The sequence below is a fragment of the Papilio xuthus genome, unplaced genomic scaffold (assembly GCF_000836235.2).
Source record: "Papilio xuthus unplaced genomic scaffold, Pxut_1.1 DF828142.1, whole genome shotgun sequence".
NCBI classification, from domain to species: domain Eukaryota; kingdom Metazoa; phylum Arthropoda; class Insecta; order Lepidoptera; family Papilionidae; genus Papilio; species Papilio xuthus.
Window position 1 is genome coordinate 6,401,712 of NW_013530507.1, and position 26,965 is coordinate 6,428,676.

The 26,965-nt window shown below is 32.7% G+C and overlaps 4 protein-coding genes across 5 annotated transcripts; all 4 read left to right on the top strand.

Annotated features, from left to right (window-relative positions):
- Positions 1–3,200: 3,200 nt before the first annotated feature.
- On the top strand, positions 3,201–7,989 carry spag (RNA polymerase II-associated protein spaghetti). Of its 2 annotated transcripts, none has more exons than XM_013307728.1 (9): positions 3,201–3,271; positions 3,655–3,768; positions 3,883–4,002; positions 4,253–4,380; positions 5,170–5,380; positions 5,656–5,847; positions 6,303–6,785; positions 7,037–7,232; positions 7,393–7,989. In XM_013307728.1, the coding sequence occupies exons 3-9, from the start codon at positions 3,907–3,909 to the stop codon at positions 7,479–7,481; spliced, it is 1,395 nt and encodes a 464-aa protein (XP_013163182.1). In that variant the 5' UTR covers positions 3,201–3,271; positions 3,655–3,768; positions 3,883–3,906; the 3' UTR covers positions 7,482–7,989. The 2 variants fall into 2 exon arrangements, with proteins under 2 accessions (XP_013163182.1, XP_013163181.1); XM_013307727.1 differs by lacking the exon at positions 3,201–3,271 and adding an exon at positions 3,278–3,441.
- A 221-nt stretch (positions 7,990–8,210) lies between these two features.
- LOC106114144 (uncharacterized) lies at positions 8,211–10,027 on the top strand. The gene is made up of 3 exons (XM_013307238.1): positions 8,211–9,001; positions 9,231–9,349; positions 9,775–10,027. Exons 1-3 carry the CDS (start codon positions 8,304–8,306, stop codon positions 9,987–9,989), a joined length of 1,032 nt encoding a protein of 343 aa, XP_013162692.1. The 5' UTR covers positions 8,211–8,303; the 3' UTR covers positions 9,990–10,027.
- Positions 10,028–10,723: 696 nt separating this feature from the next.
- LOC106114005 (nose resistant to fluoxetine protein 6-like) lies at positions 10,724–16,859 on the top strand. The gene is made up of 13 exons (XM_013307065.1): positions 10,724–10,871; positions 11,532–11,671; positions 12,087–12,414; positions 12,552–12,666; positions 13,164–13,248; positions 13,532–13,698; positions 13,933–14,011; positions 14,418–14,521; positions 14,727–14,900; positions 15,159–15,309; positions 15,533–15,719; positions 16,197–16,339; positions 16,728–16,859. Exons 1-13 carry the CDS (start codon positions 10,808–10,810, stop codon positions 16,857–16,859), a joined length of 1,869 nt encoding a protein of 622 aa, XP_013162519.1. The 5' UTR covers positions 10,724–10,807.
- Positions 16,860–17,600: 741 nt separating this feature from the next.
- LOC106114101 (nose resistant to fluoxetine protein 6-like) lies at positions 17,601–26,073 on the top strand. The gene is made up of 13 exons (XM_013307191.1): positions 17,601–17,740; positions 18,651–18,790; positions 20,580–20,898; positions 21,758–21,872; positions 22,304–22,388; positions 22,845–23,011; positions 23,208–23,286; positions 23,663–23,766; positions 23,991–24,164; positions 24,337–24,484; positions 24,723–24,909; positions 25,209–25,351; positions 25,796–26,073. The coding sequence occupies exons 1-13, from the start codon at positions 17,677–17,679 to the stop codon at positions 25,913–25,915; spliced, it is 1,845 nt and encodes a 614-aa protein (XP_013162645.1). The 5' UTR covers positions 17,601–17,676; the 3' UTR covers positions 25,916–26,073.
- The last annotated feature ends 892 nt before the right edge of the window (positions 26,074–26,965 follow it).

A 26,965-nucleotide genomic window follows, 5' to 3' on the forward strand; every position in this document is an offset into this window, starting at 1 on the left:
AACATAAATAAATACAAACTCTTAACTTACCGATATATTAAGCATCCCGTTACACAAATATCTTACCTCACGATGCTTAGATAACATCGCATGCTTGTGACAGGCTGTGTAACGGTCACCATTAGTTACCACAGAAGTGACAAATTGTCGCGGTTCGTTGGCCATCCGCAAATGATTGATAATAGCTCATATCTCGATATACTTCTTATGTCATGGAATATGTATACTCTATTTATTTCCTTAGCCATTTAAGGTAAGACACACACATCTTAATGTAACTGTGTAGTTAGACTCTTTCGTTAAAAATAAGCTGAAAGCTTTTGCCTTTTTTTTCAGAGGGGAATGCTTTAAGCATACTCCGTGCCTCGGGAAGGCACGGTAGTTATATGGAATTCTCTCCCCGAATGGGAGCATACCCACTAATCCCCTGTTCCCTCATAGCAATATTGTGGGAGGCTACGGGATAGTGTTAACTAAAGCCTTTGCCCGAATATGGTTCATGAGGAATCGAATGGCAAAATTCGAACCTGCGACTATCATATTGGTAATCCTTACCCACTAGTGGTCTATTGAACTATCTTATGGATGGATGGATCGATGGATGTTTGTTTGAAGGTAACTCCATAACGGCTCAACGGATCGCTATAACATTTAGCAGGCACGTAAAATATAGTCCGGAAGAACACATAGGTTACTAATTAACTTTTTTATTCCCGCGCGGACGGAGTCGCGAGCGATAGCTGGTACTCTTATAAAGTTAGTAATAAAATAATTAAAATAAATAGTCCGTCATCGCTTTGATAATATTTATCGTCTAATTAACCTGATGAATATTGCGTTCACCTTCCGAAGAACGTGATTTTATTATTGCAAGAACATAACTAAATGTTTACGATCTTCATACGTTTCAAGGGCGTCGGACTACTTTCACGTTAAATTATATTACTGTACTGAGATGAACTGCCAATAACCGTACAACGTATGTTACGCAAAAATACATGTTTTTTTACATTATCATGTGATGTTGGCAATCCTTAATTGTTTAAAATTTAGCGAGACATTTTATAAACTGTTAGCTTACTTACCTTATTAATATTATAAACTAGCTGTCGCCCGCGCCTATGTGTTCTTTCAGGCTATATTTTACGTCCATACCAAATTGCAGCGAGATTAATGTAGCCATTCTGGGGATACCTTCAAACAAACATCCATCCATGCAAGTAAGCATTCTCATTTATAATATTAAGTTACATAAATACGAATGTGTTGGTGGATATATTTAAGAATATAAGATATTTTTAGTTTTCATGTTGAAACTTTTTTCTCTGTCATGCAATGGAACAATTATAGTCAACACTTTCTTAAAGTTACCAGACCGCGTGGGTAGTTAACATTTAATCCTTTTGTGTTTAAATCTTTTGTGTGAATTCATTCGAGATTTCACTTCTGTCCCCTCCAGTCATAAATGGGCTAAATAAATAATAGGTTATTTAAAATCCGAGAATAATAAAATTAGCATTTGGCTTATTTACGGTGACAAGGAATATATTTGGATCGTTTTTTTTTAATAAGACACTAAAAACAAATTAGAGCCTACCAGTTATGAAAAAAAAATATTTTCGGCATTATCATTTTAAGCGAACTCTCACGACGTTATGTTTTCCGAATTACCTCATAAACATCAAAATGTCAATGACCCTAAAACAAGTTATTGTTTCGGATGTAAACTAGACATGTTTTGAATTTTTTATTTTTGGACGTTCAACACTTTTACCTTGAACTTGACGAAAACAAGAAGCTGGTTTTGTAAAACAAAAAACAATTGTCAAGAATATCAGATTCCACTGAACTAAATAAAAATATTTTATGATCAAAGTGTATTCCGTGTTATTATCTTTTTTTTAATTTCAAAACTCTGACACAGACGCTCAATTCTGCTCATTAGGATCTTTTCCTATATGAAAAGAACATCCTGTATGTCTGGTTATTATTAATGAATGATCTGTCAGATTAAAAAATTCATTGTAAAGAAGTAGTAAATTTTTTAAAACAAGTTTGTCAATAGTTTTTTTTTCAAACGAATTCGGACAAAAACATAACATCAAATAGAATTTAGGTGATCAATAACATCTAATTATCTCAGTCGAGCATCAATTGTAAGTTTGTTTTTATAATTTTAATTCAATAATCCTATTCGTTCTATTATTTATTTCAAGTGTTTATCACGGATGTGGAATATTAGAGTTCCGTAACACTTGCAAATAAGAAAAGCAATATAATTGTTGCATCAGAATATCGTTCCTTAAATAAAATAATCTGAGAATTCAGATCTTTACTTTCTCTTGATCTAATTAAAAAAAACGTAATATATTCTACAGACATAGTTTTTAATCTATCAGAAAATACAATATGAAGAACCAGATATAAATTCCAGGGTGGTTTTTTAATGTATAGTAGATTGTGTAAACTTAAAAATAAAACTCATGTACAAGCGCTGACTAACATAAAGCTTACCCAAATACTAATTTGTAATAAATTTGTTCCATAAAAAAATAAACATACATCTTCGTTACGCATTATTAACCGGAAATCCGCAAATTTAAAATGACCATACCACTCGCTTGCTCTTGAATTACAAACCATAACATCCTCTAAAATAATTTATGGAATAACTTTATAGTCAATTATTTTGTGTCCTCTATAAATCAAAGATGGTCACGAGTGTATCGAAACTTGGCATAAAGTTCGAACAGACGCTCCCTCACGTTCGTTGCGCCAACTTAACATGTCACGAGACGTAGGACTATGTTACAGACCTCTGTTTACTAATAAGCCAATTTAATTCGACTTATGTGGTTAAAAACGATTACATTTTCACTATAAAATACTATTTTAGCATTGTTTCACGACAGCTTAGTGAATTTTACTATTGCAGTTTTAATATAATGCAAAATAATTTTGCATTCATCGACCGAGTTATGAGAAGGTGACCTTTTTTATACCTCACCGTATTTGATGCTGATTTGGCTAGCAATTACATAAAATTGCCGAACTTGGACTCGTAATTTAATATAAGATTTTATTATTATTATTTCAAGGTACAAAAATATTTACACATTTTTTTCTTCCATAATTTATAAACGAATATTTGGAGTTAAAATTCAAAGTAGGTTTTTGAACGAATCGAGTTCCATGACAATTGACAACTGAGCAAGATGACAAATGACAATTGATATTGTGAACAGAAAATTGTATATTGATCAAACTGCAGGTAAAGTAAAAGTAATAGTTTTACTTTAATATATAATGCAAAAAGCGTTTGAGATTCAGAAAAGCGTTCGAGATAATGCCAAGACTTTCCAAACATATCTAACAGATTTGCAAACTTGGGAGACAGAAATGAAACGTAAAGAGGCCGCGCTTAACGGTGATTTTGTTAAGGTTTAAATCATTATATTCATGTCTGTATTTATGTTTAGTTAGTTTTTTTTTTACGATAATTTAGACATTTTTGTAGATCATAATGTCTTATTTTAGTTTATTGTAAGCTAGTAAATGTATGTTTTAGTTTATGGAATCTGAGTTAAAATTTTGACAGCACGTATTAATTATTCAAATATACTTGTGTTCAACACTAAAATATCTGTTTATTAGGATTTGCCTCCTGTGAGAAGTAAAATAAAAAGAGAGAGGCCAGTAGAAGTAAAGAAGAAGCCAGAAAAAAGGATTGCTGCATCGGACTACCAAGCATGGGAAAAATTTGATGTTGTATGTTTAAATGATTCCTTTACTTACCGACTTTATCATTAAAATTACTTGTAAACTACTTTAAACATCAGGATATTAAAATTTATACTATGCTATGTTTTGCATTATATTTAGGAAAAAGCATGTGAAGAAGTAGATATGGCTGAAATCGGACCAGTGTCCTTAGATAGCAAGAAGAGTGAAAAAGACAAGCAGGAGAAGCTTCGTGAAGAAGCACAGTATGAAAAAGAGAGGGTAAGTAACAAAAAAAGACATATTAATGATATTGGTTTACTCAGGAGAAAAGACACACAGAGTCCAATTTTGTAAGGGTTTTTTTGTGCTATAATTATGCTGTAGTGCAACATTGTGATAATATATGACCCTAATATACATTTTTATTATTATTTTATTTGTTAAATGAATATAAAAACAGTAATGTATTTATTCTTTCCAGCAATATTGATGTTCCAATTAACCATTTGTATTTTACTGTTTTTTCCAGGGCAATGCATTTGTTAAGGAAGAGAAATGGGATGAAGCGATCAAATGTTACAACAGAGCTATTGAGCTGATCAAAGATGACGCTATATACTATGCTAACAGAGGGCTGTGTTATCTCAAGAAAGACAGGTAAAAGTTTGTGCATATTTCAGTGTACCTTAATTAAATAACCAGGAACATACATACATGTAGATCACTGCGGTATACACAATAGAAAGATTTCTTATATATTAGATGTTTTTTTAATTAGTAGAAATGCTAATGTTTGTATAAATTTAAATGTAGTGTTACAAAGATCTGCAGATTTTAGTTGTCTTTTGTATGTTCATGTTTGATGTGTTGTAAACAACCAAAATTTGCATTTCCAACATATAATAGTCTATGTATAAATATATATAGTTTATATGTTTGTAAGTTATTTACATATATAAATATGTCTGAAATAATTGTTTATTTATTTAACATGCAACAAAACTCTAGTCCAAATGTGGATGAAAAGTAAGTGGAGAATATTTCATGATTTATTTTATTTGCTAGTTTCTATTTCTTATTTGATTTTGAGAGAATTAATATGTATACAAAAATTATTAAAAATCAACTACAGTTGATTGTTTGGTATCAGCTGTTTAATGGTCATTTTTATTCATCATCAGCTCACTATACGTCCCCACCGAGGGACTCGGAGCCTACCCTAAGTTAAGGGTGACTAGGCCATAGTCAACTGAAACATAATAATAAAATTGTTTGCTATATTACATTATAAAATATTATTTAAAATTACATTTTTACCATAGTAATCCAAAGATGTCAGCTTTATTTTACCATTGTTTATAGTGGCATTTTTTTATATTTTTTTTTATTGTTGCATGCATACAACACCTACAAATGTGAAAATATTTACAATACAACTACTTTCAGTCTACATCAAGCAGTGGCTGATTGTACAGCAGCTCTCAACATAGACCCCACATATGTGAAGGCATTACAGCGTCGTGCCACCGCAAGAGAACGCTTGGGGTCTCTCCGTGCTGCAACCGCTGACCTCACTGAAGTCATATCTCTGGAGCCCCGGAATACTGCCGCTAAGAAACAACTAGAAGCTATCAAGATACGTATGGGAACTAAAGGAGTAAGTGAACTTGTGAATTTGTATAATATTGAAATTAAACATTTTGAACCTTATGACCTTGTGTTAAGTATTAATATCTTTTGATATTTTATTGTCAACGACGGTTTTTTTATAATGTTTGATTGTGTAATCAAGCCAGAATAAGTGAGAAAATTTTATAAGCGGAAGATATTGTCAGGTCCCTATAGTCCTCCATAAGCGAGAAACTTTGGGTAGAGAGCAAACTCTATAAGCGAGATAAATATGGCCTTGTATTATATTTTATAAAATTTCAGTCTAAATCAAAGTCATCGCCGAACGCAGAACAAAACAACTGCCCAAAGACTCCAAAGATTGTAGAGTTGGGTAATAGACCAACTCTTGATACAACACCCGCGAAGACTGCTTTGGAGAAGTGGAAGACGGGTGAAGGAGAAGACATTAATGTTATGAAGCCAGTGAAGAAACCACCACATTTGAGGTCTAAGGTATTAAAGATAAAATATTAATTCTATTTTAATTCCTAACCTAGAAATTACACTGCCACTTATTCGCTCTAGATGTCGCAAGCAACTCCGTCAGTGCGGAATTAAAAAAAAAATCTTAATTAGTAGCCTTAACTTAGCCTTATTATTTTCCAGACTATGTTCTATATCTATGCCAAATTTCACTGAAATCCATTCAGCCGTTCTGTAGCTACCTCACAAATATCCATCCATCCAACCATACATGCAAATATTGGCATTTATAATAATAATAAGATTATTAGACAGGAAATATTCAAGTAATCGTTTGTTCAACTCCAAAACATCTATGGAGAAATATTTCTATATACAATTGTTGTTTGGCAGAATGTTTTCTTCTTATATGACTTTTTTTTCTAAACATATGTGCTAAATTTCAATACTATACAAATTTTAATTCTTGAAATATTTTTTTCTAGAGAGCCTTAAAAACTATAACCATAGAAGAAATAACTTTAGGCAAAAAATGTTCAGAGAAACCTGCAACTCGTATGAAAATCATAGAAATTGATAATCAAGCTCAAGGTGATAGCAACACTATTGATTCAAATAAAACCAAAGTGACAAAAGTTAGTGGGAAGACAAAAGATAAGATTGAAGACGGAGACTCAAACATAACTTCGGAATCTATAAAGATAAAAGATGAAAATGTAAAAGATAAAGTAGAAAATGAAGATAACATAATTGCAGAATCTTTGAAGATAAATGACTTAAAGGTAAAAGATAAGATTGGAGATGGAGATTCAAATGTAACTCCGGAATCTTTAAAGTTGATTATTGATGAGGTGACATCGGAAAAGGAGTGCATTCGGGATTTAGTGCCCCCGGTCAATAGTGTGCAATTTATGGCAGAATGGAAGAATTTAAAAGGAAATAATACAGCTAGAAGCAAATATATGAGTGTAAGATTTTTTTTTTTTAAAGACAAAAATTTTTATACCAATTCCCAAAATTAGAGCAACTTTTTTGCTAGAAATATTTGATAAATATTTGATCAAATTTAAAACTAAAAATTTTTAAAAAATATATATTTAACTTGTCTTACATTTTTTGCAAAATTGAAAAAATTGTGGATTTTTTTTTTCATTTTGCAATATTTTACATATATATATTTTTTTAATAGGCAATAATTTTGAAATGTGTTTTTTTACAGATAATTGAACCGACAAAAATACCATCAATCTTTGAGAATGCTTTAGAAAGTGATGTATTGTCCGAGATTCTTCAGATTTTGTCACAAGATATGGAAGTGTTTAGCGAGAAAACTGTAACCGCATATCTGAAAGGATTGGTCAGAGTTAAAAGGTTTTCCGCTTTAGCAATGTTCCTCTCTACTACAGATAAACAATGTAAGTATACTTTCATTTTGAGGCCTCCGCAGCTCAAAAGGAAAAAATAGAACCCTTATAGCCATCCGTCTGTCTGTCTGTATGTCTAGACAACTTTTTTTTTGTTTGTTAAATGCTGTTTTTAATCGCTTTGTGTGGAAATAAATAATTTAAATTCCAGGTCTGAACAAACTATTGGAGCATTGCAAAAATGTGGAGAAATCTGCCGAAGAAGATATTCTTGATCTGAAGAACAAATTTGAACTTTAATTTACTTTAAATAATAAACTTTAGTTTTTTTTTAATTTACCCTTGATTTCCACTATTGAAAACATATTGCAAAGGAAGTGACTGTGGGTTTTCTGAGACGCAAATTCCTGTTTAAAACTATATCTATGCTTTATACAGAGATTTTAGTCTCCAAAACCTACGTAAAGAAGGTCACTGACCTCAATATTACACTGGACAGGCTATATGTGAAGTATTTTGTGCCAACTTGATTTTCACCATTTTGATGCTGACATGTGTGTTGGAAACATAAACTAATAGAAAAAGCATTAGCCAACAGTAACTTCGATTGGCATTTTTAAGCTGAAAAGAAGCAAACTTATTTTTAAACCACATCTGTCCTTCGGATGTCTGGAGGTCAGTAGTTTGAGTTTCAACAGTGGAAACCCACGTTTAAATTGCAATCGATTCAAATTCTGTTTTGTCATTGAACAGGATAATGTAGTTCAAGGAATAGTCCGTTTATTTAATATAAAATAATATAAATATTTCAATGTGTTTTATTATAAAGTCCTAACTCAAATATCCGGTAATTTTTTTCTAATCGAGATACTCGTTATAATTTATATAAGTAAAAAAAAATAACATTTATCTATTTATTTGAAATTTAATTTATTTCATCACTAAAATACGAACTCGTTAGTTCATGGAAATCTTTGTAAATCTATAAAAATATATCTATATAAAATATGTAAAGAAGAATAAAATGACGAAATTCATTGAAAGGCTGTCAATTTTGACTTTTATTTTTAAACCAATTTGCTATTCCTCAGTTTTATTTATTGAATTAATATAAATAGAAAAATGCGTTACAGGTCAATAAGATATATTTACATAGCTGGCATTTTGTTATTCATTGGAAACTTGCTTAGTTCGTGTGTTGTATTCCTGCACGTTCATAACACAACGCATTTCTTCCTCGTCAATCCATTATCTCGTCTTTCCGCTGCCAAAGATACAGAATGTCATAGAAAGAGAAACGAGAACAACGTAAATATATCAAGAGCCAGTTTCTTTTCACCACAATCGATTTTTTTTCATTCAACATCTTGTAATAAAATAGTTCAAGATTACGAAGCTTGTGCAATCGAAGCCGCTGCGAGATTGCATCCTGACACTGAGATTAATCTGTTGTACACTAGTGCGATATCTCGAAGCACTTGGAGTGACCATTTGGATCAATTGGTGAAGTTTGATAATTTCCGTTTAGTCGGCATCCATGTCCAAAGCTATGCTGATGGTACAAAATTCGAAGAATTCTGGAAAAAAGGTTTAATTCATAGCAGATTAGGTAATCATAAAGAAATAGCGGAGTACATTAAATTCTTGACTCTGCACAAGTTCGGTGGTACAGTACTACAGTTGGATGTTATTGTTAATAAGCCGCTAGACGATTTAGGAGTCAATTGGCTGGTAAAGAATGGAGATGGTTTGTTGGCTACAGACGCTATCTCTATAAGAAGATCTAGTATTGGTCGAAATATTACAGCCAATATATTGAGGTGAATATTTCTATTATGTAGTTTACTCGTAAACTAGTTTACTAAACGTTGTCAATAAAGTTAAAGGCATTTTTGTTGGGTTCTAAAGGTAAGTAGGAAAAGGGAAAATAATTTCGATTTCTGGGTCCTTTTCAAGTCTAGGTCGATCCAAACTGTCGAAGTTCAAAATTTATCTATAACATAGACATATATTCGTTGATATATTATTCGTTCGTCATATTTATTTTAGACTCCTCAGTGATCAAATATTAAAAGGAAGCATCAACGGTAGTCTGGCATTGACTCAAGCAGTCTCAGACCTGTGTCCGGGTCGGGACTTGAGCGTGAAGCAAGTAGAACCATGTTACGGTACGTATTCTATCAATTTAAATAACACGAAAGTGTCATCTTAGACTTATCAAGAATAAATTGCCTGCGTCAGTGTTTCCGTCCAGTTATAACTTTTATACTAAGCTAGTGCGTCCCTTCTATCACATAGCCACTTATTGCCGGGTGGGTTAGCGGTCAAGCACTGGTTTGGTCAATATAAAAAAATACGAAAAAAGGTATTAAGAGCACCCGAAAATCTGTGCGTAAAGGTATGGATACGGAAGAGGCGTTAGATGTGTGACCAAACCAAATTGAAATCCGTAAGCTCTGCCAATCTTCTGAGCAACTGACGAAATTCTAGAGACTTGAAAAAACCCTACCAAGTAGGATAGTAACTGGGAAGAGAGTCTTTAGCAATCTTTTAAAAACAAAGACAACATTCCTCATATTCGTCCTTTTTCCAGGTTTTGAAATCGTCGAAGATATGCTGTTCCATCCGATAAGTCGTGACAACGCACATTATTTTCACCAATCGGGAAGTTTCAACAGAAAGGCGTTCGCGCATAGACTATGGCATAGTGATCGTGCTGGTGGAGTGATATCACATAGATCGCTTTACGCGGATTTAGCACGGACATTTTGTCCCTCTGTCTTTTCTAAATTAAATTATGATTATTAATGCATTTCTTATTTCAATTAAAAATTAATATTAATTTACTATTATTTATTTACTAGCTTTCACTTGCCCGGAAAAACTTGATTAATAGCCTATGAGTTCTTCCAGACTATGTTAGGACATAAATTAATTATTTGTGCCAAATTTCATCAAGATCCGTTGTTCCGTACCGGTGATACCTTCTAACATGCATTCATCAAAACAATTTGATTTATATTATTATAGTAAAATGAAGACCTTACGATTTACATTACGATCTTTCATAAAAAATTATAAATAACGAAATGAAATGAAACGAAATTAAATGAAACACATTTATTTCATTTCATTACTTATAATTTTTATTTGCAAGATCGTAATATAATTCGTGGGAGGTATACATTCGCGCAAAACACAGTTCAAGTGTGAGTAAAAAAATTATTACAAGTAAAAAACAGTGACTTCTAAAACAATTGCAAATGTCCATTGGCGAAACATTTGTGCAAAACGTAAACATCAAAATCAAGTTATTAATCATATTTAAAGGATGTTTAATTATCGATGTTCTTGACCTGAACAGACATTTGTAAAAAAGACACGATTGGCCCACGATTACGCATAACCTTACAACTCCACGGCACTTTTATTAATACATATTAACAATATATCCCTTTCATTCTCTTTCATAAAACAGAGACAATATGTGTAAACATGTACAGTGGAAACCCAGATTTACATCATTTCTTGTTCACGTTTTATTGTGTGCAGTCTTTCAACAAAACTTGTCAGCAATGAACTAATTGCGTTGTAAAACGTGTTTTAACTGTGATAAATACTAAAATATGATTTTAATAATTTTATTTTTCACCTTTTGTCGAGTATCTGGCGTGATATACCAGTTAAATGGTAAGTACTTTTAGATATTTATTAATTACAATCCTTTGGCGCGAATGGCGTGCTTTCATTACAAAGTTAAGCGTTAGAATGATTAGTAAGGGGACCCAGACGTCGACATTTTAGTAAAGAGTGTTGTGCCAGCACACCGGCGCAGTGTCGGATTGTCTTCCTAATAGTACCTTATTGTAGTGCTTTTCAAATAAATTACAAGAATGTGCGCTCATAGATATGTAACATAATAACTCTCGCCCACGACTCCTTTCGGGCGGAATTAAAAAAAAAACTTAGTAGCTTTTAGTTCTTCCGGACTGTCTGCCAAATTTCAGTGAGATCCATACAATCTATCTGGACATACCTTGTAACAAACATTACTATATACATCCAAACATTCGCATTTATAATATTAGTAAGATTGATGGAGTTTTTAGTATGAGTTTATCGATTAATCGTAAATTGATTTTTGAATAAGTAGGGTCAGTAAAACAGATATATTTCTTTATATTATCTATTCTTCAGATAAAAATACAACCAACTCGTATTTTAAAAAAACTTATTCAAAACGTATAGTAAATGTAATAGTTGCTAACAACAACCATGCTTTATTCTCCAAGAGTTTTCTGCATGAAAACAATGAGCTAACGATTTTTTTAATTTTTTTTTTATTTACAGACACAGAATATATTAAAATGCCGCCAGTATTCCACCTTGACCCTTACGAGTTATGTATTCAAGAAACAGGAGGTATCTATTGTATGGTGGATTTTGATTTAGTATCAGAAAATGATAGCCAACTTCTAAATATGATACACGTAAGATTTACTTGAAATGTCCAATTTTTCCTTAAAAATATTAGCCTTACTAGTGCCACATTTATTACGTCAGCCGCGCTACTAAAGGTCCGTTCACACACACCGGATTGGGGAGGAGAGCGGATTTTTATCGCAAATAAAATTAACCTTAAAATGATTTAAGCAAGGTTTAATTTATAAGTGCAATAATATGCACTCCGCCCCAGTCTGTCAGAACGGACTCACAGACAGAACTCGGCAATAAAAACGCGGGGCTTTGCCCTAATATTAATTATCTGAAGGCATGGCGCTCTCCGTAACGCATTTGCGGTTTCTATAATGATACGAATGACCTTGGGCTTTGTATCTACTAACATGAGGGGATCTCCTACTTGTTTCCCTCTTCTCCTATAAAAAATTGCCTATTGTCTTACAGGAATATAGCGCGAGAAAAGAAACGCATTTCAATCATTCACGGCTACATTATGGTATCTGTTTTAAGAAATCGTGCGACGACTTAAAAACAAAAACGATAGATTTAAATGATTTAAATTTAGTTATTGAAAAATGTTTGAATACAACATTTTGGAAGGAATATAAATTAAAAATAAGGATAAATGAAGATGTTATATGTAATAGTAAAGATCCAATATATCATATAGAAACAAAAGATATATGTGTCGCTGTGATATGTCTATGTTTATTGATAATAAACCTGGCTGGAAGTGTTTACGATTTACTGATAGTAAAAAATAATGATGCAGGTAATTAAAAATATTTTAAAACAATGAATTTGTACATTTAATAGTAAGATTTTTTAAATTATTTTTCATCGTAAATCTTCACCACTGTGACTCTTGCTAAATTTAGTGTTAATGCTCATTTTTTTTTTATTTAACAGGTATGAAATGGTTACTTTGCTTCTCAATAAAGCGGAACTGGTTCAAATTAACAGATGTTTCAAGAGATAAAATTGAAAACAGAATTAAAAGCTTTAAAAGTTTTAACGGCATGAAGTACGTATATTATATGGTATATAATAAATAAATATAGTATACAAGCGGTTGCTCTCGACACCGTCAGAAAAAAATTTAAAAACTCAATAGTAGTAAATAATATGCCCGCGTGCATCTGTTACATTCTCGTCAAAGTTAAAATCGATCAAGCCGTTCCGGAGATTAATCTGGACAAACGCAGCCATGCGCCAGACAAAAAAAAATATTTAAAAATCGGTTTTTCGTTATTAGCAACGTAAATACATCATGTTTATGATATTTAACCTTTTTTTTAATATTAGAGACACTCCAATTTTAATAATACGTACAGAAAATAATGGTAGTACTGATGTCCGCTTCATTCAACACTTTCTTTAAGGAAATAGATAAAAGAATATTTATTTATTAAAATCGCGACCTCACGCGGCAACTATATTTCCGCTGATGTGCACGTTCCCTTAAATTACTAAAAGTTGGATGTATAACGTGATGTATTATTTCTTTTTTTATAATTTCAGGGTTATAACTATATTTCTTGTGATAACGATACATTCGTTATTACCATTTGGATCGTCCATAGATAATACGCATTACTATGAAACAGTAAGTACAAAAATTATATTTGCATGAAGATGAAAAGAAACACATTTATTACCACAAGATAAAAAATACAAATATCACAGATTTATAATATAACAAAAAAGAAAAGAAAAGTGTGAACCAGGTCAGCGCTTGCAAGAATGGCTTAAATGAGTGACCTGTGCTGGTGTCTGCCGACTCCTTACTTTAACTATAACATTCACCTAAATGCGAGGCATTTGTACAAAAACAATCCACCCTTTTTATTATCCTTAAAATATTTTAAAACTCATATTTTTTTTTACAGATATTCAGTAAAATTCAATATCATTTGCTTATCGATGGTTCTGTGATGATTCAGACATTCTTTATCATTTCTGGATGTTTGTTATCTTTTAATCTACAAATATTTACGGAGAAAAATAATGTAACATGGAAAATGATACCGAAAAGAATAATTTTGAGGTGGTTAAGGTAGGATTTATGTATTTAATCATCAACCAAGGCAGGCATTGCCTTGCGAAATGCCTTCCCCAGTGCCTTCCTCTATACCTTCCCCAATGCCTTCTACAATATGCGATCCTGTGCGCACTTTTTTGATGAAATGTTGAATTAGAGATGGAAATAATATCACTTGTTTTGAAAGTTCTTCTTTGTATTCGTTTTATTTGTAAGAGTTTTAAGATTTCGTTAATTTATTTCCAACAGACTAACTCCTCCATACGCAGTTGTATTGGCGATAACTACGACGTGGCTAAGATTTGCTGGAACAGGGCCTCTTTGGCAAGTATGTTATTTTCAACGACATGCATTTATTATTTACTTATATTTGTTTGAAGGAATCTTTAGAACGGCTGAATGGATTACGATAAAATTTGGCATACATATAGAATATAGTCTGGTAAGACACATAGGCAACTAATTTTTCTTTAATTCCGCGCTGACGGAGTCGCGGGCCATAGCCAGTTAAATCATAAACAAGAAATGCCGTGTTATTTATCACAAATCCCATAAGTGCCTCATTATTTTTTGTAACGCGGCATAACCGCGAATGTCAAATGTCTTGACACCTGCATACATTATCTTCGGTATTATTTTTTTAAGAAAGAAGGATTGTGATATCGTTTGCTATGTTGATGTTACGATGTTGGAGACTTACCGTAATGAATAACAATCTCATACATCTTTGGCAGAAAATGATAGGACAGGAAATAAAGGACTGTCAAAGGGACGGTTGGCAGAACATGCTATATATAAACAATTATTTTGACAACACCCGCTGCATGGCGCATACTTGGTGAGAACTTCTAGTCTCTTATTAGATTATAATAATCAAATTATAAGTATTAAAAATATATATGTTGAAAAACTCGTGACAATCAAGAATAAGAGACATGTTTTCCATTTCGGACACTAACAGGACTGTTTTTTGTATCTTCATTATGTGCTTTAAAATGCTGCTACAGACTTTACCACTGTTAAAATTTTATTTATTATTTCAGGTATTTAGCTGCAGATATGCAGCTGTTTATATTGGGAATGTTAATAATGGTATTGACGAGAACCGATCTGCAGAGAAAAGTTGTGCTGTCGGTCATTTTCGTCGTTTCTATGTTCATCGCTCCCTTGCACACGTACTTTCAAGATTTATACGCCCATCTTATTATTACGCCTGAGTAAGTTACTGTTTTTTTAACACACCATACCTTAGCTTTACATAAAAATATTTTAAATTATATAATTACATGTCCAGAGTGAGAAAATCCGCTTTAAAGAACTTTAGTTGTTTCTGATTATAATCTAATATTATCTTGTCTTATGTTGATTTTTTGTTGTATATTTTTTCTTTACCGCTTTATAACAATATACTTTGCAAAATATAATACCTTTTTGCTTAATTTTTTTCAACACTACTATTCTTCAAAATTTTCCAGAGTTGCTCGGGAATATTTCGTCAAGGATCCAACATTCAACAACTCGTATAAGCGCGGTCATACAAATGTGACGTGCTACATTTTAGGGCTCACCCTTGGACTTTTAATTTATAAATTGCAACAAAAACAATTAAACATTAAAAGATATAAGGTATATTTAATTGCTGTTTATTAATTTTTTACGTAATAATGTTTCAAATACGTTTCAATTATGTGTAATTTTGTGCTAAAAAGGGTGTACTTTAACATAATGCTAACTCTTTCATTCTCTTCGAAAGAAAAAGAACAAACAGTATGTTTCACTTGAATGTTTCAACAATGGAAACCAAATGTTTTGTAATCACAAGGAGTTGATACAACGTTTTATTTTCCAGAAATACAAATATTTGGTATGGGCAACTGTTCCCATGATGGTCATAATAATACTCTGCAGTAGCTTGTTCTATTTGGTCGGTGTTACCCCACATGTCATAATCAGAGCTATTTATGCAGGCACATACAGAACTGTGATTGGACTTCTTTTATTCATCTTGATTTTAGGAATGGTGTTTAAAGTTGAAAGTGAGTAAATATACTAATAGAAATAATGAACATCCTGTACTTGTTTTCTTCATTTTGAGGGGCACTCCGTTTTTATTCCCTAGATCATTCTTCCGACTTAATCTTTACTCCCTTCTTAATAACGTCACTTTTGAAGCAATCCAACCATCTCTGGTTAAGCCTACCTCTACTGGTGTACCCCTCAAATTCATATTTAAAGATTTACTTAAACCTATTTTGTTTTTGGTGTTATAATATATTGAATCTATTTAATGCTATGAACACTAATTACGTAAAAATTAAATTTTTTTTTTCATAAAATGATAGCAAATGTGCCAGCTATCAGATATCACTCTTAGAATATTATTGTAAAGAGTATTTACTAGATTGTGAACCTTAGTAATTCACTTATTGTTCTGTAATATTCAGTATAATAATACTCAAGGCAAACTGACTCTTAATTCTACGACAATAAAGCACAAGTTTATATTTCCACAGCTGTCTACAGGGTGATATTAGAATGGCAAGGCTGGACGTCGACTGTCCGCGTGTCATACTGCGCTTACGTACTACATGTGATGCTGATACAGATTCTTACATATTCTAGGACTACATTAAACCATGTCACGATACCTCATGTTGTAAGTTACAGTTCGTTTCCACTGGAGAAAAACTTATAAAAGCTGTCGCCCGCCACTCTATCCGCGCGGATTTAAAAAAATACATATTTTCCTATTTGTTCTTCCCGACTAAGTTCTATATGTATGCTAAACTTCATCAAATCTGTTGAACCGTACCGGAGATACCTTCTAAAATCCATCCATCTAAACTTTCGGATTTATAATGTAAGAAGAAAGTAAAAGTAAGATATATGTTTTAAATAACTGAGTTCTGTCGTTTTGTATAGGTATTTCGTCAGTGGAAGTTTAAGTTTACACTAATGATCAAATAATATCAGAAGAGTGCGATATAACAATCTAAATCTAATCTGACAAATCTGAATAACGATAATCTATTATTTAATTTCAGATAATGTCATGCGTGGGATCAATCGCCGTAAGCTTCTTAGCTGCTGTACCACTTTGGTTACTTGTCGAATCGCCGATCACTCAACTCCTCAAAACATCTCATGATAATACGAAAAATAAAACTCAGTTGTAGCTGATTAAGTGTTTTATTTAAATATTATAAGGTGGCAAAAGAGCTAGCAGCTACTTGAATTCTGCAATTGCTACCTTTAATCGAGAGAAAGAGACTCACAAAAAACATTATTTCCCCTTCCTATGCATCCGCTTCTCCGTCAAATCCACGTTCCCTTCCCATACCTTATAGGAAGGGGTGGGAAGGAAAGGAAGAGTAAATTAGCCTTCCGGCATACACACTCGTCAGACGAAACGCCTGCCTTGTAAGATGGTACGCGCTAGCCTAGCAAATGCCTATTCAATTCAATCTAGTCTCTATTTAGTCATCTCTGAGTTCTGATTAGTCTATATAGGTTCGACACAAAAGTTTTCTGTCTTTTTAATCAATTTATAATTAATTTTAGACTCACTTCTAGATAGGGAGGCCTAGAGGGGATTTTTGGATTTACTTGAGCGTTGCAGTTACACATAAGGAGACACCTTTTGGACTTAATAGTAAATCACAAATGAAACGCTCCATATAGAGCCACTCCAAAAGTAAAAAAAAATGCAAAAATCCCCGCTTAGACCCCTACTATTCATAATCACCCTTTATGAATTCATTCATCTATTTAGATCTATTAACGAAATACGCGGAAATAACAAAGGATGTATATGGTTAATAACATAATTTATAAAAAGCTAATTAAAAAATATAAAATTTCCATTTTCGAGATATAAAACCTAACAGCACTTAACATATTACTGATAAAAGTTCCACTGCGCGGTTGTAGTATTATTTTGTTCAATTGACGCGCGCGCATCAATATCGCGTGTTCAAGTGTAAAGAAAGAAATATGATTTTATTTTTTTTATTTTATGTGTTTGCTCAAAGTACAGCCGTGATATATCATTTGAATGGTAAGTATACTTTTACTTGTAATTCATATATTTTTAACCTATATAATTATTTTATCAATTTTTTTTCTTGAATAAAACAAATAAAGAAAATTTTAAGTCAACCAAACCTCACTTGGCCAGCGTAGTTGACTATGGCCCAGTCAGATTTTGTCAGATGATGAAGAAAAATATATTTAATGTCAAAAATTTAACTTTAATTACAGTTTTAATTTCTTATATTGTTAACAAAGGTCAAGGATGCCATGGGTACCACAGCTTTATTAGATGTTTGGTTAAATTTGATACATTCGACCTCTTTGATAGACAAGAACATTTCATAATAACGAGGAGATCGTACTGGCCACCAATACTGTTGCTTATTAAAAAAAATAATGTGAAACCTGGCGATTTTAATCGCTAAATCGCTAAGCGACTTAAGCAATGCAATGTCATAAAGGTTCGAACACAAGCACGAGTCAATATTTCTGTGTCACGGCGAAAGCCAGTCGCTTGCCGTTGTTGTCAAAATTTGTGCAACGCACCCTATTGGGTGCAAAATACACCAAAAATCTCACACTAATTATCACATAAGTAACTATGATCATACGAAGGAGCTTGTCGCAAATATTCCTGCTAGGTCCAATGTAAATAAAATAATTACATACAATGATTTCAATCGTTGTATCATTTTTATCGTTGTTATGAATTTATTTTAAACTAGCTGTCGCTCACGACTTCGCAAGCGCGGAATATTAATAACTAACTTTATAAGTAGCCTAAATATTCTTAGAGACTATGTTCTACATCTTTGCCAAATTTCAACAAAATCTGAGATACCTTCTAACAAACATTCATCCATCTTTCTAAATACAGCTTTTATAATATTAGTAAGATTATTGTCTACTTTTAAATGTTTACCGATTTTTTCTAGATGAGGAGTATGCTCGAATGCCACCAGTGTTTAACTTCGATCGTTACGAAATATGCGTTAATCAAAAAGATGGTATATATTGTACTACGAATATAGATCTAGTTACTGACGAAGAAAATGAACTTTACAATATGATTCAGGTCAGTAATAAAATATATTTATCGATGATAATCAAAAGCTATTTACTAGTTTTGACACAAAATGGGTTCTTGAATTTTCCAGTAACAATGATGAACAGTGGTAGAGCCCTCTTTAACATCATCGCACGAATTGTCCCGCCTCGCCCGATGGAATACCACGACCACACAGAAGACAGGCGTCAAGTGGAAGCAATTCCTCGTTTCATCTGATAAGTGTGCGTCCCGGACGCCTAATCCTCTTTCCCTTCTCACCCTTTTTCTTATAAGGAAAAGAACGGGAAGTAGAAATGGACTTTCCGGATGAGAGGATGCATGGGAAAGGAAAAAATTTTAGCTCTGTGCATCCTCTCCTCCGTTGATTAAAGGTAGGCAACGCATATGCAATTGCGTATGTCTATGGGCAACGGTCACTTCGCTATTTCAGCGATTTCAAGTGGCCGCTCGCTCGTTTGCCACCTTATGATATAAAAAAAAACAACTGAAATTTTTGTATTTATTCCTTTTAAAAGTTGTTTTTATATTCTCATAATATCTCTTAATAGCGTTGCAAATTATTATTCAAGGTCACATTATACATTATATAGTTCTTCGTGATTATTTCAGTTTATGTTGCTTCCAACGATTAGTAGTGGATCATAATATTTGCAAACATTTTTGCACATGTTACGCTCTACTGTTTCGTTTTTCCAACATTATTAAGGAAAATAAGGCACCTCGCTCACTCGACCATGAATACCCTCCTAAGGCGATCTAGATCTTATAACTATTTTTTTTTATTTAACACAATACTTTTGCTTAAATTATACAAAACATTATTAAAGGATACTAACTTCACCTCTTTATTTCATATTTTAGGATCAATTTACGATTGGTTTCTGAGATGAAAATCACTGTATAAAACATATCGTCATCCCTATCATTATCTTTGATAAAAAAAAGATAACAATATGTTTTAAACGGGAATTTTGGTCCCAGAAACTCCCGGTTAATCGAATAGATTCAAATATTACACTGGTTACGTAAAATATTCTAGCTTTAAATATACCAAAAGCAACTACTAAACTGTAATTGTAAGAAATATGAAGTATATTCTATAACACTATCTGATCTAGATTAAATCTGTAATATAAATGCAAAGAGGACACAAACTAAGAAAGGAATGTCCTTGGCTGTCCTTACATCAGGTTTTTAACACATCGGCCGCGGACGAGAGCGAAAGCGTGCCCGTGGTCCCGTCCCGATGCGTTGGAGGAACAGAGGGGTTTAGTGGGTATGCCTCCGCTATGGAGGAGAATCCCACATAACTACCGCGTCCCCCCTGGGGCGCGGAGTATGCATAAAGCATTCTTCTCTGAAAAAAAAAGGTTTTTAACACATTAGGTTTTTTGTTGTTTATATTATAAGTACCATAATTATTGTTTTTTAGTATTAATCCAACCAATTATTTTATCCAACCCAATTTCAAGCATGACCGTTTCATCAAATTTTTTGGGCACAAACTCACTGAGATGTCATGATTCTCGGCTTAATGTTGTAGTAACCTAAGGATCTTAGGGGAAGGTCTTATTCCTGTACGATGTGTTAATTTATTTTATATAAAAATATTAGCAGATTTTTTTGTAAATTTATTAATATTTCTTTTACCATTCCAACTAATCTCTAGGCTTGTGCTAGGATATGGTTTACGACAATAGTCGAATGACGGGATTCGAACCCCCGACCACTTGATCGGAAATCCGTACCCTTAACCATTAGGCTATTGATGCTTAAAACTTATTTGATATTACAGGAATATAGCGAACGCAAAGACACACATTATAACCACACGAGGCTATTTCACGGCATTTGTGTCAGCAAAATGTGTTCAGAATATTTGAAGGAAAACTCATCAGAAGATTTTAAAATAATCGTAGAGAGATGTTTAAATGATACGTATTGGAAGAATTATAAGTTGAAAAGTAAACTAGACGATATATTTTGCAATAATCATAAAAAGCAGAGTGATAAGTTTGAACTGACCGATATTGCCTTTGCAGTGTTTTGTTTCTTTTTAATTACATTTAACGTAATAGGAAGTGTTTATGATTTTTTCATAAAAGGAAAAGAAGGTAATAAATATTTTTATTTATATTTTTTAATTCAATTTTCTTTCTGAATTGTCGCAAAAATCGGCCGCATTCTTGGAATCGTATTTTTTCTTTTCAATATACTCTCAAGTTTGATGGCTTTATCTTCTCTCTTCTGTTCTTAGTTATATTATCATCAATTATTACTATTAATAATCTGCTCATCATCATCATTATCTTCTTCCACTTTCCCTATGCACTTCGAGGGTCGGCACAGTTTGAACTAATTATTATATTATACAATACGTCAAAATAACTAATATGATAATATTATATATTCCTTAAAAAATCAAAATATGTAAATACAATCTTAACGCAAAGAATTTTTCAAAGGTTGTAAGAAATTGCTTATTGCATTATACATATACAAGATAAACAAATTACGCATATTGCCCAGAGATAAGTAGGCTTCCATTAATGTTGGCAATGGAATAAATAAGCCATATTTTGCTAGATTTAATCAAGTACGTACTCAATGAGTGGAACAAGTAACTAGATATTTAAAATTTTAATCTCAAACATACGTAAATTTGACTTAAAACTGACAAATCAGGTTTTTAGGGTTCCGTACCTCGAAAGGAAAAACGGAACCCTTATGACACTTTGTTGTCCGTGTATCTGTCTGTCAAGACCCTTTTTCTCAGGAACGCATGACTGTAACAAGCTGGAATTTATTTGATTGCTATTTCGAACCTTGAGTTTCTGAACCAAAATCTCTGTATAAAACATAATGACGTCCCTCTCTATACCATCGATAAACAAGAGATAGCATTATGTTTTAAACGAAGATTTTTGCGACTTTGGTTTATTGCGTCTTAGAAACTAGACTTTGTAATTTCAGGCAACAAATGGCTACTATGTTTCTCAATAAAGCAAAACTGGCGCAAACTTACGGCACCTACGAGTAAAGTTGCGAAGCGGAGGAATTCCCGTCTTCTCGGACTTAATGGAATGAGGTACAAGTTAATTTTTGAATTCAGAAAGGAAGAAAGCGTCAACGCTATTGAATTTACTTTTCAAATATTTATGTACTTGTAAAAACAAACTTTTTGCACTCTTTGGTACTTTCCATACATGAGAACTTTAAAAATAATTTTTAAACATGATTTAGTTCGTTTTTAAAGTTAAATGAAATTCATTGTAATGTACTTTCATTAACACAAACAAAAAAAAACTTAAATACAGTGTTGCCACCTTAATACCTAAAAGTTGTTATTCAAATGTAAATTTTTTTCGGTATATTTTAACAATAAGGAATACATAAGAAATCTGTAAAGATGTTTGAAAACTATTTTTTGTTCTTCCGTGATCACTTACCGTAGCCATCTGCAATAGCAAATGTATTTTATGCGCTTGGATTTCTTTAAATATAAATAACTAATTACAGATTGATATCATCAGTTTTAGTGGTAGCCTTCCATTCTATGCTGCCATTTATGATAGCCGGAGACAATACCAAGAAAGTAGAAGATGTAAGTTTTTATGCATATCAAGAGTCGATTTAAAGCAATTCCCTTCTAAAGTAGAGTTGCACGAATGGACTCGTCACCACAGCCACATAGAAGACAGGGTGAAGTGGAAGTCATTCTGCTTTCGTCCCACGAATTTGTGTACCAAATTTTAATCATCACCTACCAAACTTTTTCTAATATTGATATGATGAAAAGGGAAAGTTGGTGAAGCATATGAGAGGACTTTATGGGAGGGTAAATTGCCACTTTCTCGTTGGTACCTTTGGTATATAAAAATTAAAAATATAATACTGAATAATTCACATATAACCCACTAAAAATCGTCTATGGTACGGTCAGCTGTAAGATAACTCTTTTAGACTTAAGCTCACCAGTACTTAACCATTTCTATTATAATTTTATTGTGTGCAAAGCTTAAATAAATATAACTCTTCCATCTTTTTTACTTGCTTACAGTCGTACAACAGTATATTATATCACCTGTTGTTTGACGGCAGTGTACTCGTCCAGACATTCTTTGTTATTTCTGGTTGTATGTTAGCTTACAATCTGGATATGTTTGTGCCAAAAGAAAAATTAAATTGGAAGATAATACCGTATGGAACATATTTAAGATGGCTAAGGTAAGAATATTATGGACGTATAGTAATAATATAGTTCCAACAAATATGATAAATGCGAAAGTTTAGATCGACACAACGGATCTCGTTGAAATTTGGCATAGACGTAGAACGCAGTCGCACGCAACAACTAGTTCATTAATAACGAAATCAGTATAAGTATTTCTATTGCTATATTAATGTAGATATCTTATTTCAGATTAACTCCTCCGTATTTTGTTGTATTAGCATTTACCATGACTTGGGCCAGATTTTTCGGATCTGGACCATTATGGCATGTAAGTTTGTAATTTTTTTAGATAATAATGTAAACGGGAAAGTAACTCTGTAATAAATTGCTTTAATCATCATCAGCCAATACGTTACCACTGATTGGTTCGGAACCTACCCTAAGTTAGGTGTAACTAGGCCATAGTTAATCACGTTGACCCAGTGCAGTTTGGTTGACTTCACACATATCTTTGAATGTCTTCGCAAGTGCAGGTTGTATCGCAATGTTTTCCTTCACAGTAATAACGTCGTATAAATGTACATATGTAAATCGAAAAACACATTGGTACATGGCGGGATTCGAACCCAGGACCTGCAGATTTCAAGTCAAGTGCTTATCCCCCGAGCCACCGACGTTCTTCTAATAGCTTTAATATATTTTAGAAAGTCGTATACAATGAAGTCCAAGACTGCCGAAGTGACGGATGGCTAAATATGCTCTACGTGAACAATTACATAGACAGATCACAATGCATGATGCATACTTGGTAAGAATTTATAAAATACACTGTAAGTCCTAACAGACGCATAGGAAGGGGAATTATGTATCCTCTTTCTGTGCGTCCCCTCTTCTGTTGATTATAGGGAAGCAACGAATCTGCAATTGCGCTTTACTATTGTAGTGAATTCAGATGACCTCTCGCTTCTTTGCCAAAAAAACTTAAATCCTTAAATTTTCTTTCCATATGTATCTTTTCAATTATTCTTTCAGGTATTTAGCAGCAGATACGCATCTTTTTATCCTTGGATTGGTTATATTAGGAGTGGCAAAGAGTAATAGGGCCAGAATTGTAATACTGTCATTGTTATTTAGTATTTCTTTGGTGATTCCTGCTTTAGAAACGTATTATCAAGATTTACATGCGTATTTCACTATTACTCCCGAGTATGTATTTAATTCTGACACCTCTTAATAAATTTGACATAATTAATTTTTTTAGTAAAATATTTGTTACAAGCCTTGACGCAATAAAGTCTGTTTTAATGCAGTAGTATTATAAGAATTTTGGTGATATAAAACTGGAGACCTTTTTTAATGTCACTCTTAATTTTTTCAGATTCGTTCGAGCACTGTTCAGAAATAATCCTACATTCAATGCGTATAGGCGCACTCACACAAACATATCTTGCTACATAACTGGCATTAGCCTCGGACTTTTGATAAGTAAATTACAAAAAAAGAAAATGAACACAAAAATATCTACGGTAATTAAGTGCCTATCATCAACACCACTGTGAAATCATGTAACCTATACACCTTAAATAATTTTTATATTCATTCACTTTCTCCTTTACGCCTGTAGCAATTTCATAGCAATAACTTAATTCCAAGCTTTTGCAGTTCTATAATGATTTCAAACCCTATTAATTAATATCTTTTTCTACTTAAATTAATTAGAAATTAACAATACACAAAGCTAATGCTTCAGTGTTGCTGTTTTAGAAGTACAAATATTGGTATTGGGCGATTGTACCGGTTGGTATGGCAGGAATACTCACCAGTGGAATATTCTATATGGACGGTGTGGACGCTCCTCTCATCTACAAAGCGATACATTCAGGCATCTTGCGAGCTACTGCTGGTATCATGATAAGTGCGATTATATTAGGAATGGTACTCAGAATCGAAGGTTTGTTATAGAGCCAAAAACATTTATCTGCTGACTACTAAGGCCTTGAAAATACAAGCTTACCGTATCGCTGGTCTATCGTATAGTATGACAAGTCGATAAATCTTTTAATTAAGTATAAAAATTCGTTTATCTCATTAGCTATCAGTTTCGCCAACAAATATTCAGTCTTCTTAATTATAACTAGCAATTTCCCGGGCAATGTTTAAAGTCTACAGTGTTTGGTTATCTTCCACTTAGTCCTGTCTTCGAAATCTTTGTTTGAATTTGTTTGTTAACCTCATATTATAATATTTCAGATACTTATAGATCTATCTTGGAATGGCGTGGCTGGACAACACCAGCGCGACTTTCCTACTCTGCGTATCTCATCCACCTCATTGTTATACAAGTTCTTACTGGAACTCGAACTAACTTGATCTACATAACAGAGTTTCATATAGTAAGTTTACTTAATACCTTAAAATACCTAAAGATGGAAAATATTAATGAATTTTATTAGCTTTAACGAAAGTATTGGATAAGGCAAAAACTATACATCTCCATGTCAGCCTCAAAATTTACCCTTTGCCTTTAAAAGAGAAGATAGCAAGAATTGGACCTCAAATACCTTATTACACGTAGAAGGACAGGAATCTTCTTCATGAATCCTGGTTTCTATAAGGACGTAAACTGAAAGTAATTCCGCGTTTTATCTTGTGGGTGTACTTGCCGGAGCTCTTCTTTTAGGGGAAGTGGAAATATCTATCTGTACGTCCCCTAGTCTGTTGATTACAGTTAGGCAATGTATCTTCAAATGCGGATGTCTGTGAGCAGCGGTCCCTTCGCTATTTTATACTACGACAATGATTGACTTATGATACTATAGCAATTATTATTGTTTCAGATTCTTGTAACGATCGGCACGTCTGTGATAACTTTTCTTATCGCCGTTCCGTTCTGGTTTCTTGTCGAAGCTCCAATCTCACAATTCTTAAAACTTTTGTATCCTTTAGACTACAAATAGACTGGTGATTTATAATAATTTATATTTTAATTTTAGGTAAAAGTAAATGAGAATTATTATGAATGTTTATGGATTTTAAAATATATTTGCTAGTGTTATTTAAACTAGTTTACTAGTAATTATTGGAAAAAAGGTTTAAAAAAACTAAAACTGCAAAAAAATATAAAGTAATTATCATTAATTTATTTAAATTTTGAGAACATTTTTCATATACTATTTGTTTATCTATGAAATACAAAATTAACAAATATTAAAACTTTTTTGTTTTATTTTGGTTGACTTAATGTGAATTCGTAATAACCGTAATGTTTGTTTAGCCCTCAAGGTTTTTACCATGTTAGTAAAAATTTAACTCTAATGGATAATAAAATAAATAATTTATTATGCCTACATTTATTAAAAAAATATATTATTATATACGCAACTTCCTTGCCATAATGTACGCTAAATAGAAATTAAAATGCAAATGACTTAAACGATTCTATCATGAATAAATAAATTAACCTAAAACAGTTCTAACCACTCGTTTCGTATTTTGTTTTTTAACCGTGAGTTTCTGATACCGAAATCTTATAGAAAACAAATCGTCATCCCTGTCATTATCTTTGACAAAAAGAGAGATAACAATATATTTTAATCGGGCATTTTGGTTTCAAAAACTCACGGTAAAGATTCCACGCACTGATCTTTATAACAGGATAGGCGATTGCTTAGATATAACAGCTTTCGCTTTTTTTATATCATAAGGTGGCAAACGAGCGAGCGGCCACCTGAAATCGCTGAAAAAGCGAAGAGACTGTTGCCCATAACCATGCAATTGCATATGCGTTGCCTACCTTTGATCGACGGTGGATAGGATGCACAGAAAAAATATTTTCCCTTTCCATGCATCCTCTCCTTTCCTTTTAAGAAAAAGGGTGGGAAGGGAGGGGACTAAATTAGGCCTTCGGGACGTACACTCATCAGACGAAACGCTGAATTGCTTCTACTTCAACGCCTGTCTTCTGTGTGGTCGTGGTATTTCAACGGTCGAGCCGGGCCAATTCGTGC

What these genes read in the sequence shown, in the direction of transcription:
- spag (XM_013307727.1), top strand. Translation starts at nt 3,307, where the DNA reads ATGCAAAAAGCGTTTGAGATTCAGAAAAGCGTTCGAGATAATGCCAAG. An exon ending in CACCACATTTGAGGTCTAAG is followed by an intron (nt 5,848 to 6,302) that starts GTATTAAAGATA and finishes ATTTTTTTCTAG; the next exon opens with AGAGCCTTAAAAACTATAAC. An exon ending in CTAGAAGCAAATATATGAGT is followed by an intron (nt 6,786 to 7,036) that starts GTAAGATTTTTT and finishes GTTTTTTTACAG; the next exon opens with ATAATTGAACCGACAAAAAT.
- LOC106114101 (XM_013307191.1), top strand. Translation starts at nt 17,677, where the DNA reads ATGATTTTATTTTTTTTATTTTATGTGTTTGCTCAAAGTACAGCCGTG. An exon ending in CAATGCATGATGCATACTTG is followed by an intron (nt 23,767 to 23,990) that starts GTAAGAATTTAT and finishes TTATTCTTTCAG; the next exon opens with GTATTTAGCAGCAGATACGC. An exon ending in ACATAACAGAGTTTCATATA is followed by an intron (nt 25,352 to 25,795) that starts GTAAGTTTACTT and finishes TTATTGTTTCAG; the next exon opens with ATTCTTGTAACGATCGGCAC.
- LOC106114005 (XM_013307065.1), top strand. Translation starts at nt 10,808, where the DNA reads ATGATTTTAATAATTTTATTTTTCACCTTTTGTCGAGTATCTGGCGTG. An exon ending in GAACAGGGCCTCTTTGGCAA is followed by an intron (nt 14,012 to 14,417) that starts GTATGTTATTTT and finishes CATCTTTGGCAG; the next exon opens with AAAATGATAGGACAGGAAAT. An exon ending in TAAACATTAAAAGATATAAG is followed by an intron (nt 15,310 to 15,532) that starts GTATATTTAATT and finishes TTTATTTTCCAG; the next exon opens with AAATACAAATATTTGGTATG.
- LOC106114144 (XM_013307238.1), top strand. Translation starts at nt 8,304, where the DNA reads ATGCGTTACAGGTCAATAAGATATATTTACATAGCTGGCATTTTGTTA. An exon ending in ATTACAGCCAATATATTGAG is followed by an intron (nt 9,002 to 9,230) that starts GTGAATATTTCT and finishes TATTTATTTTAG; the next exon opens with ACTCCTCAGTGATCAAATAT. An exon ending in GCAAGTAGAACCATGTTACG is followed by an intron (nt 9,350 to 9,774) that starts GTACGTATTCTA and finishes TCCTTTTTCCAG; the next exon opens with GTTTTGAAATCGTCGAAGAT.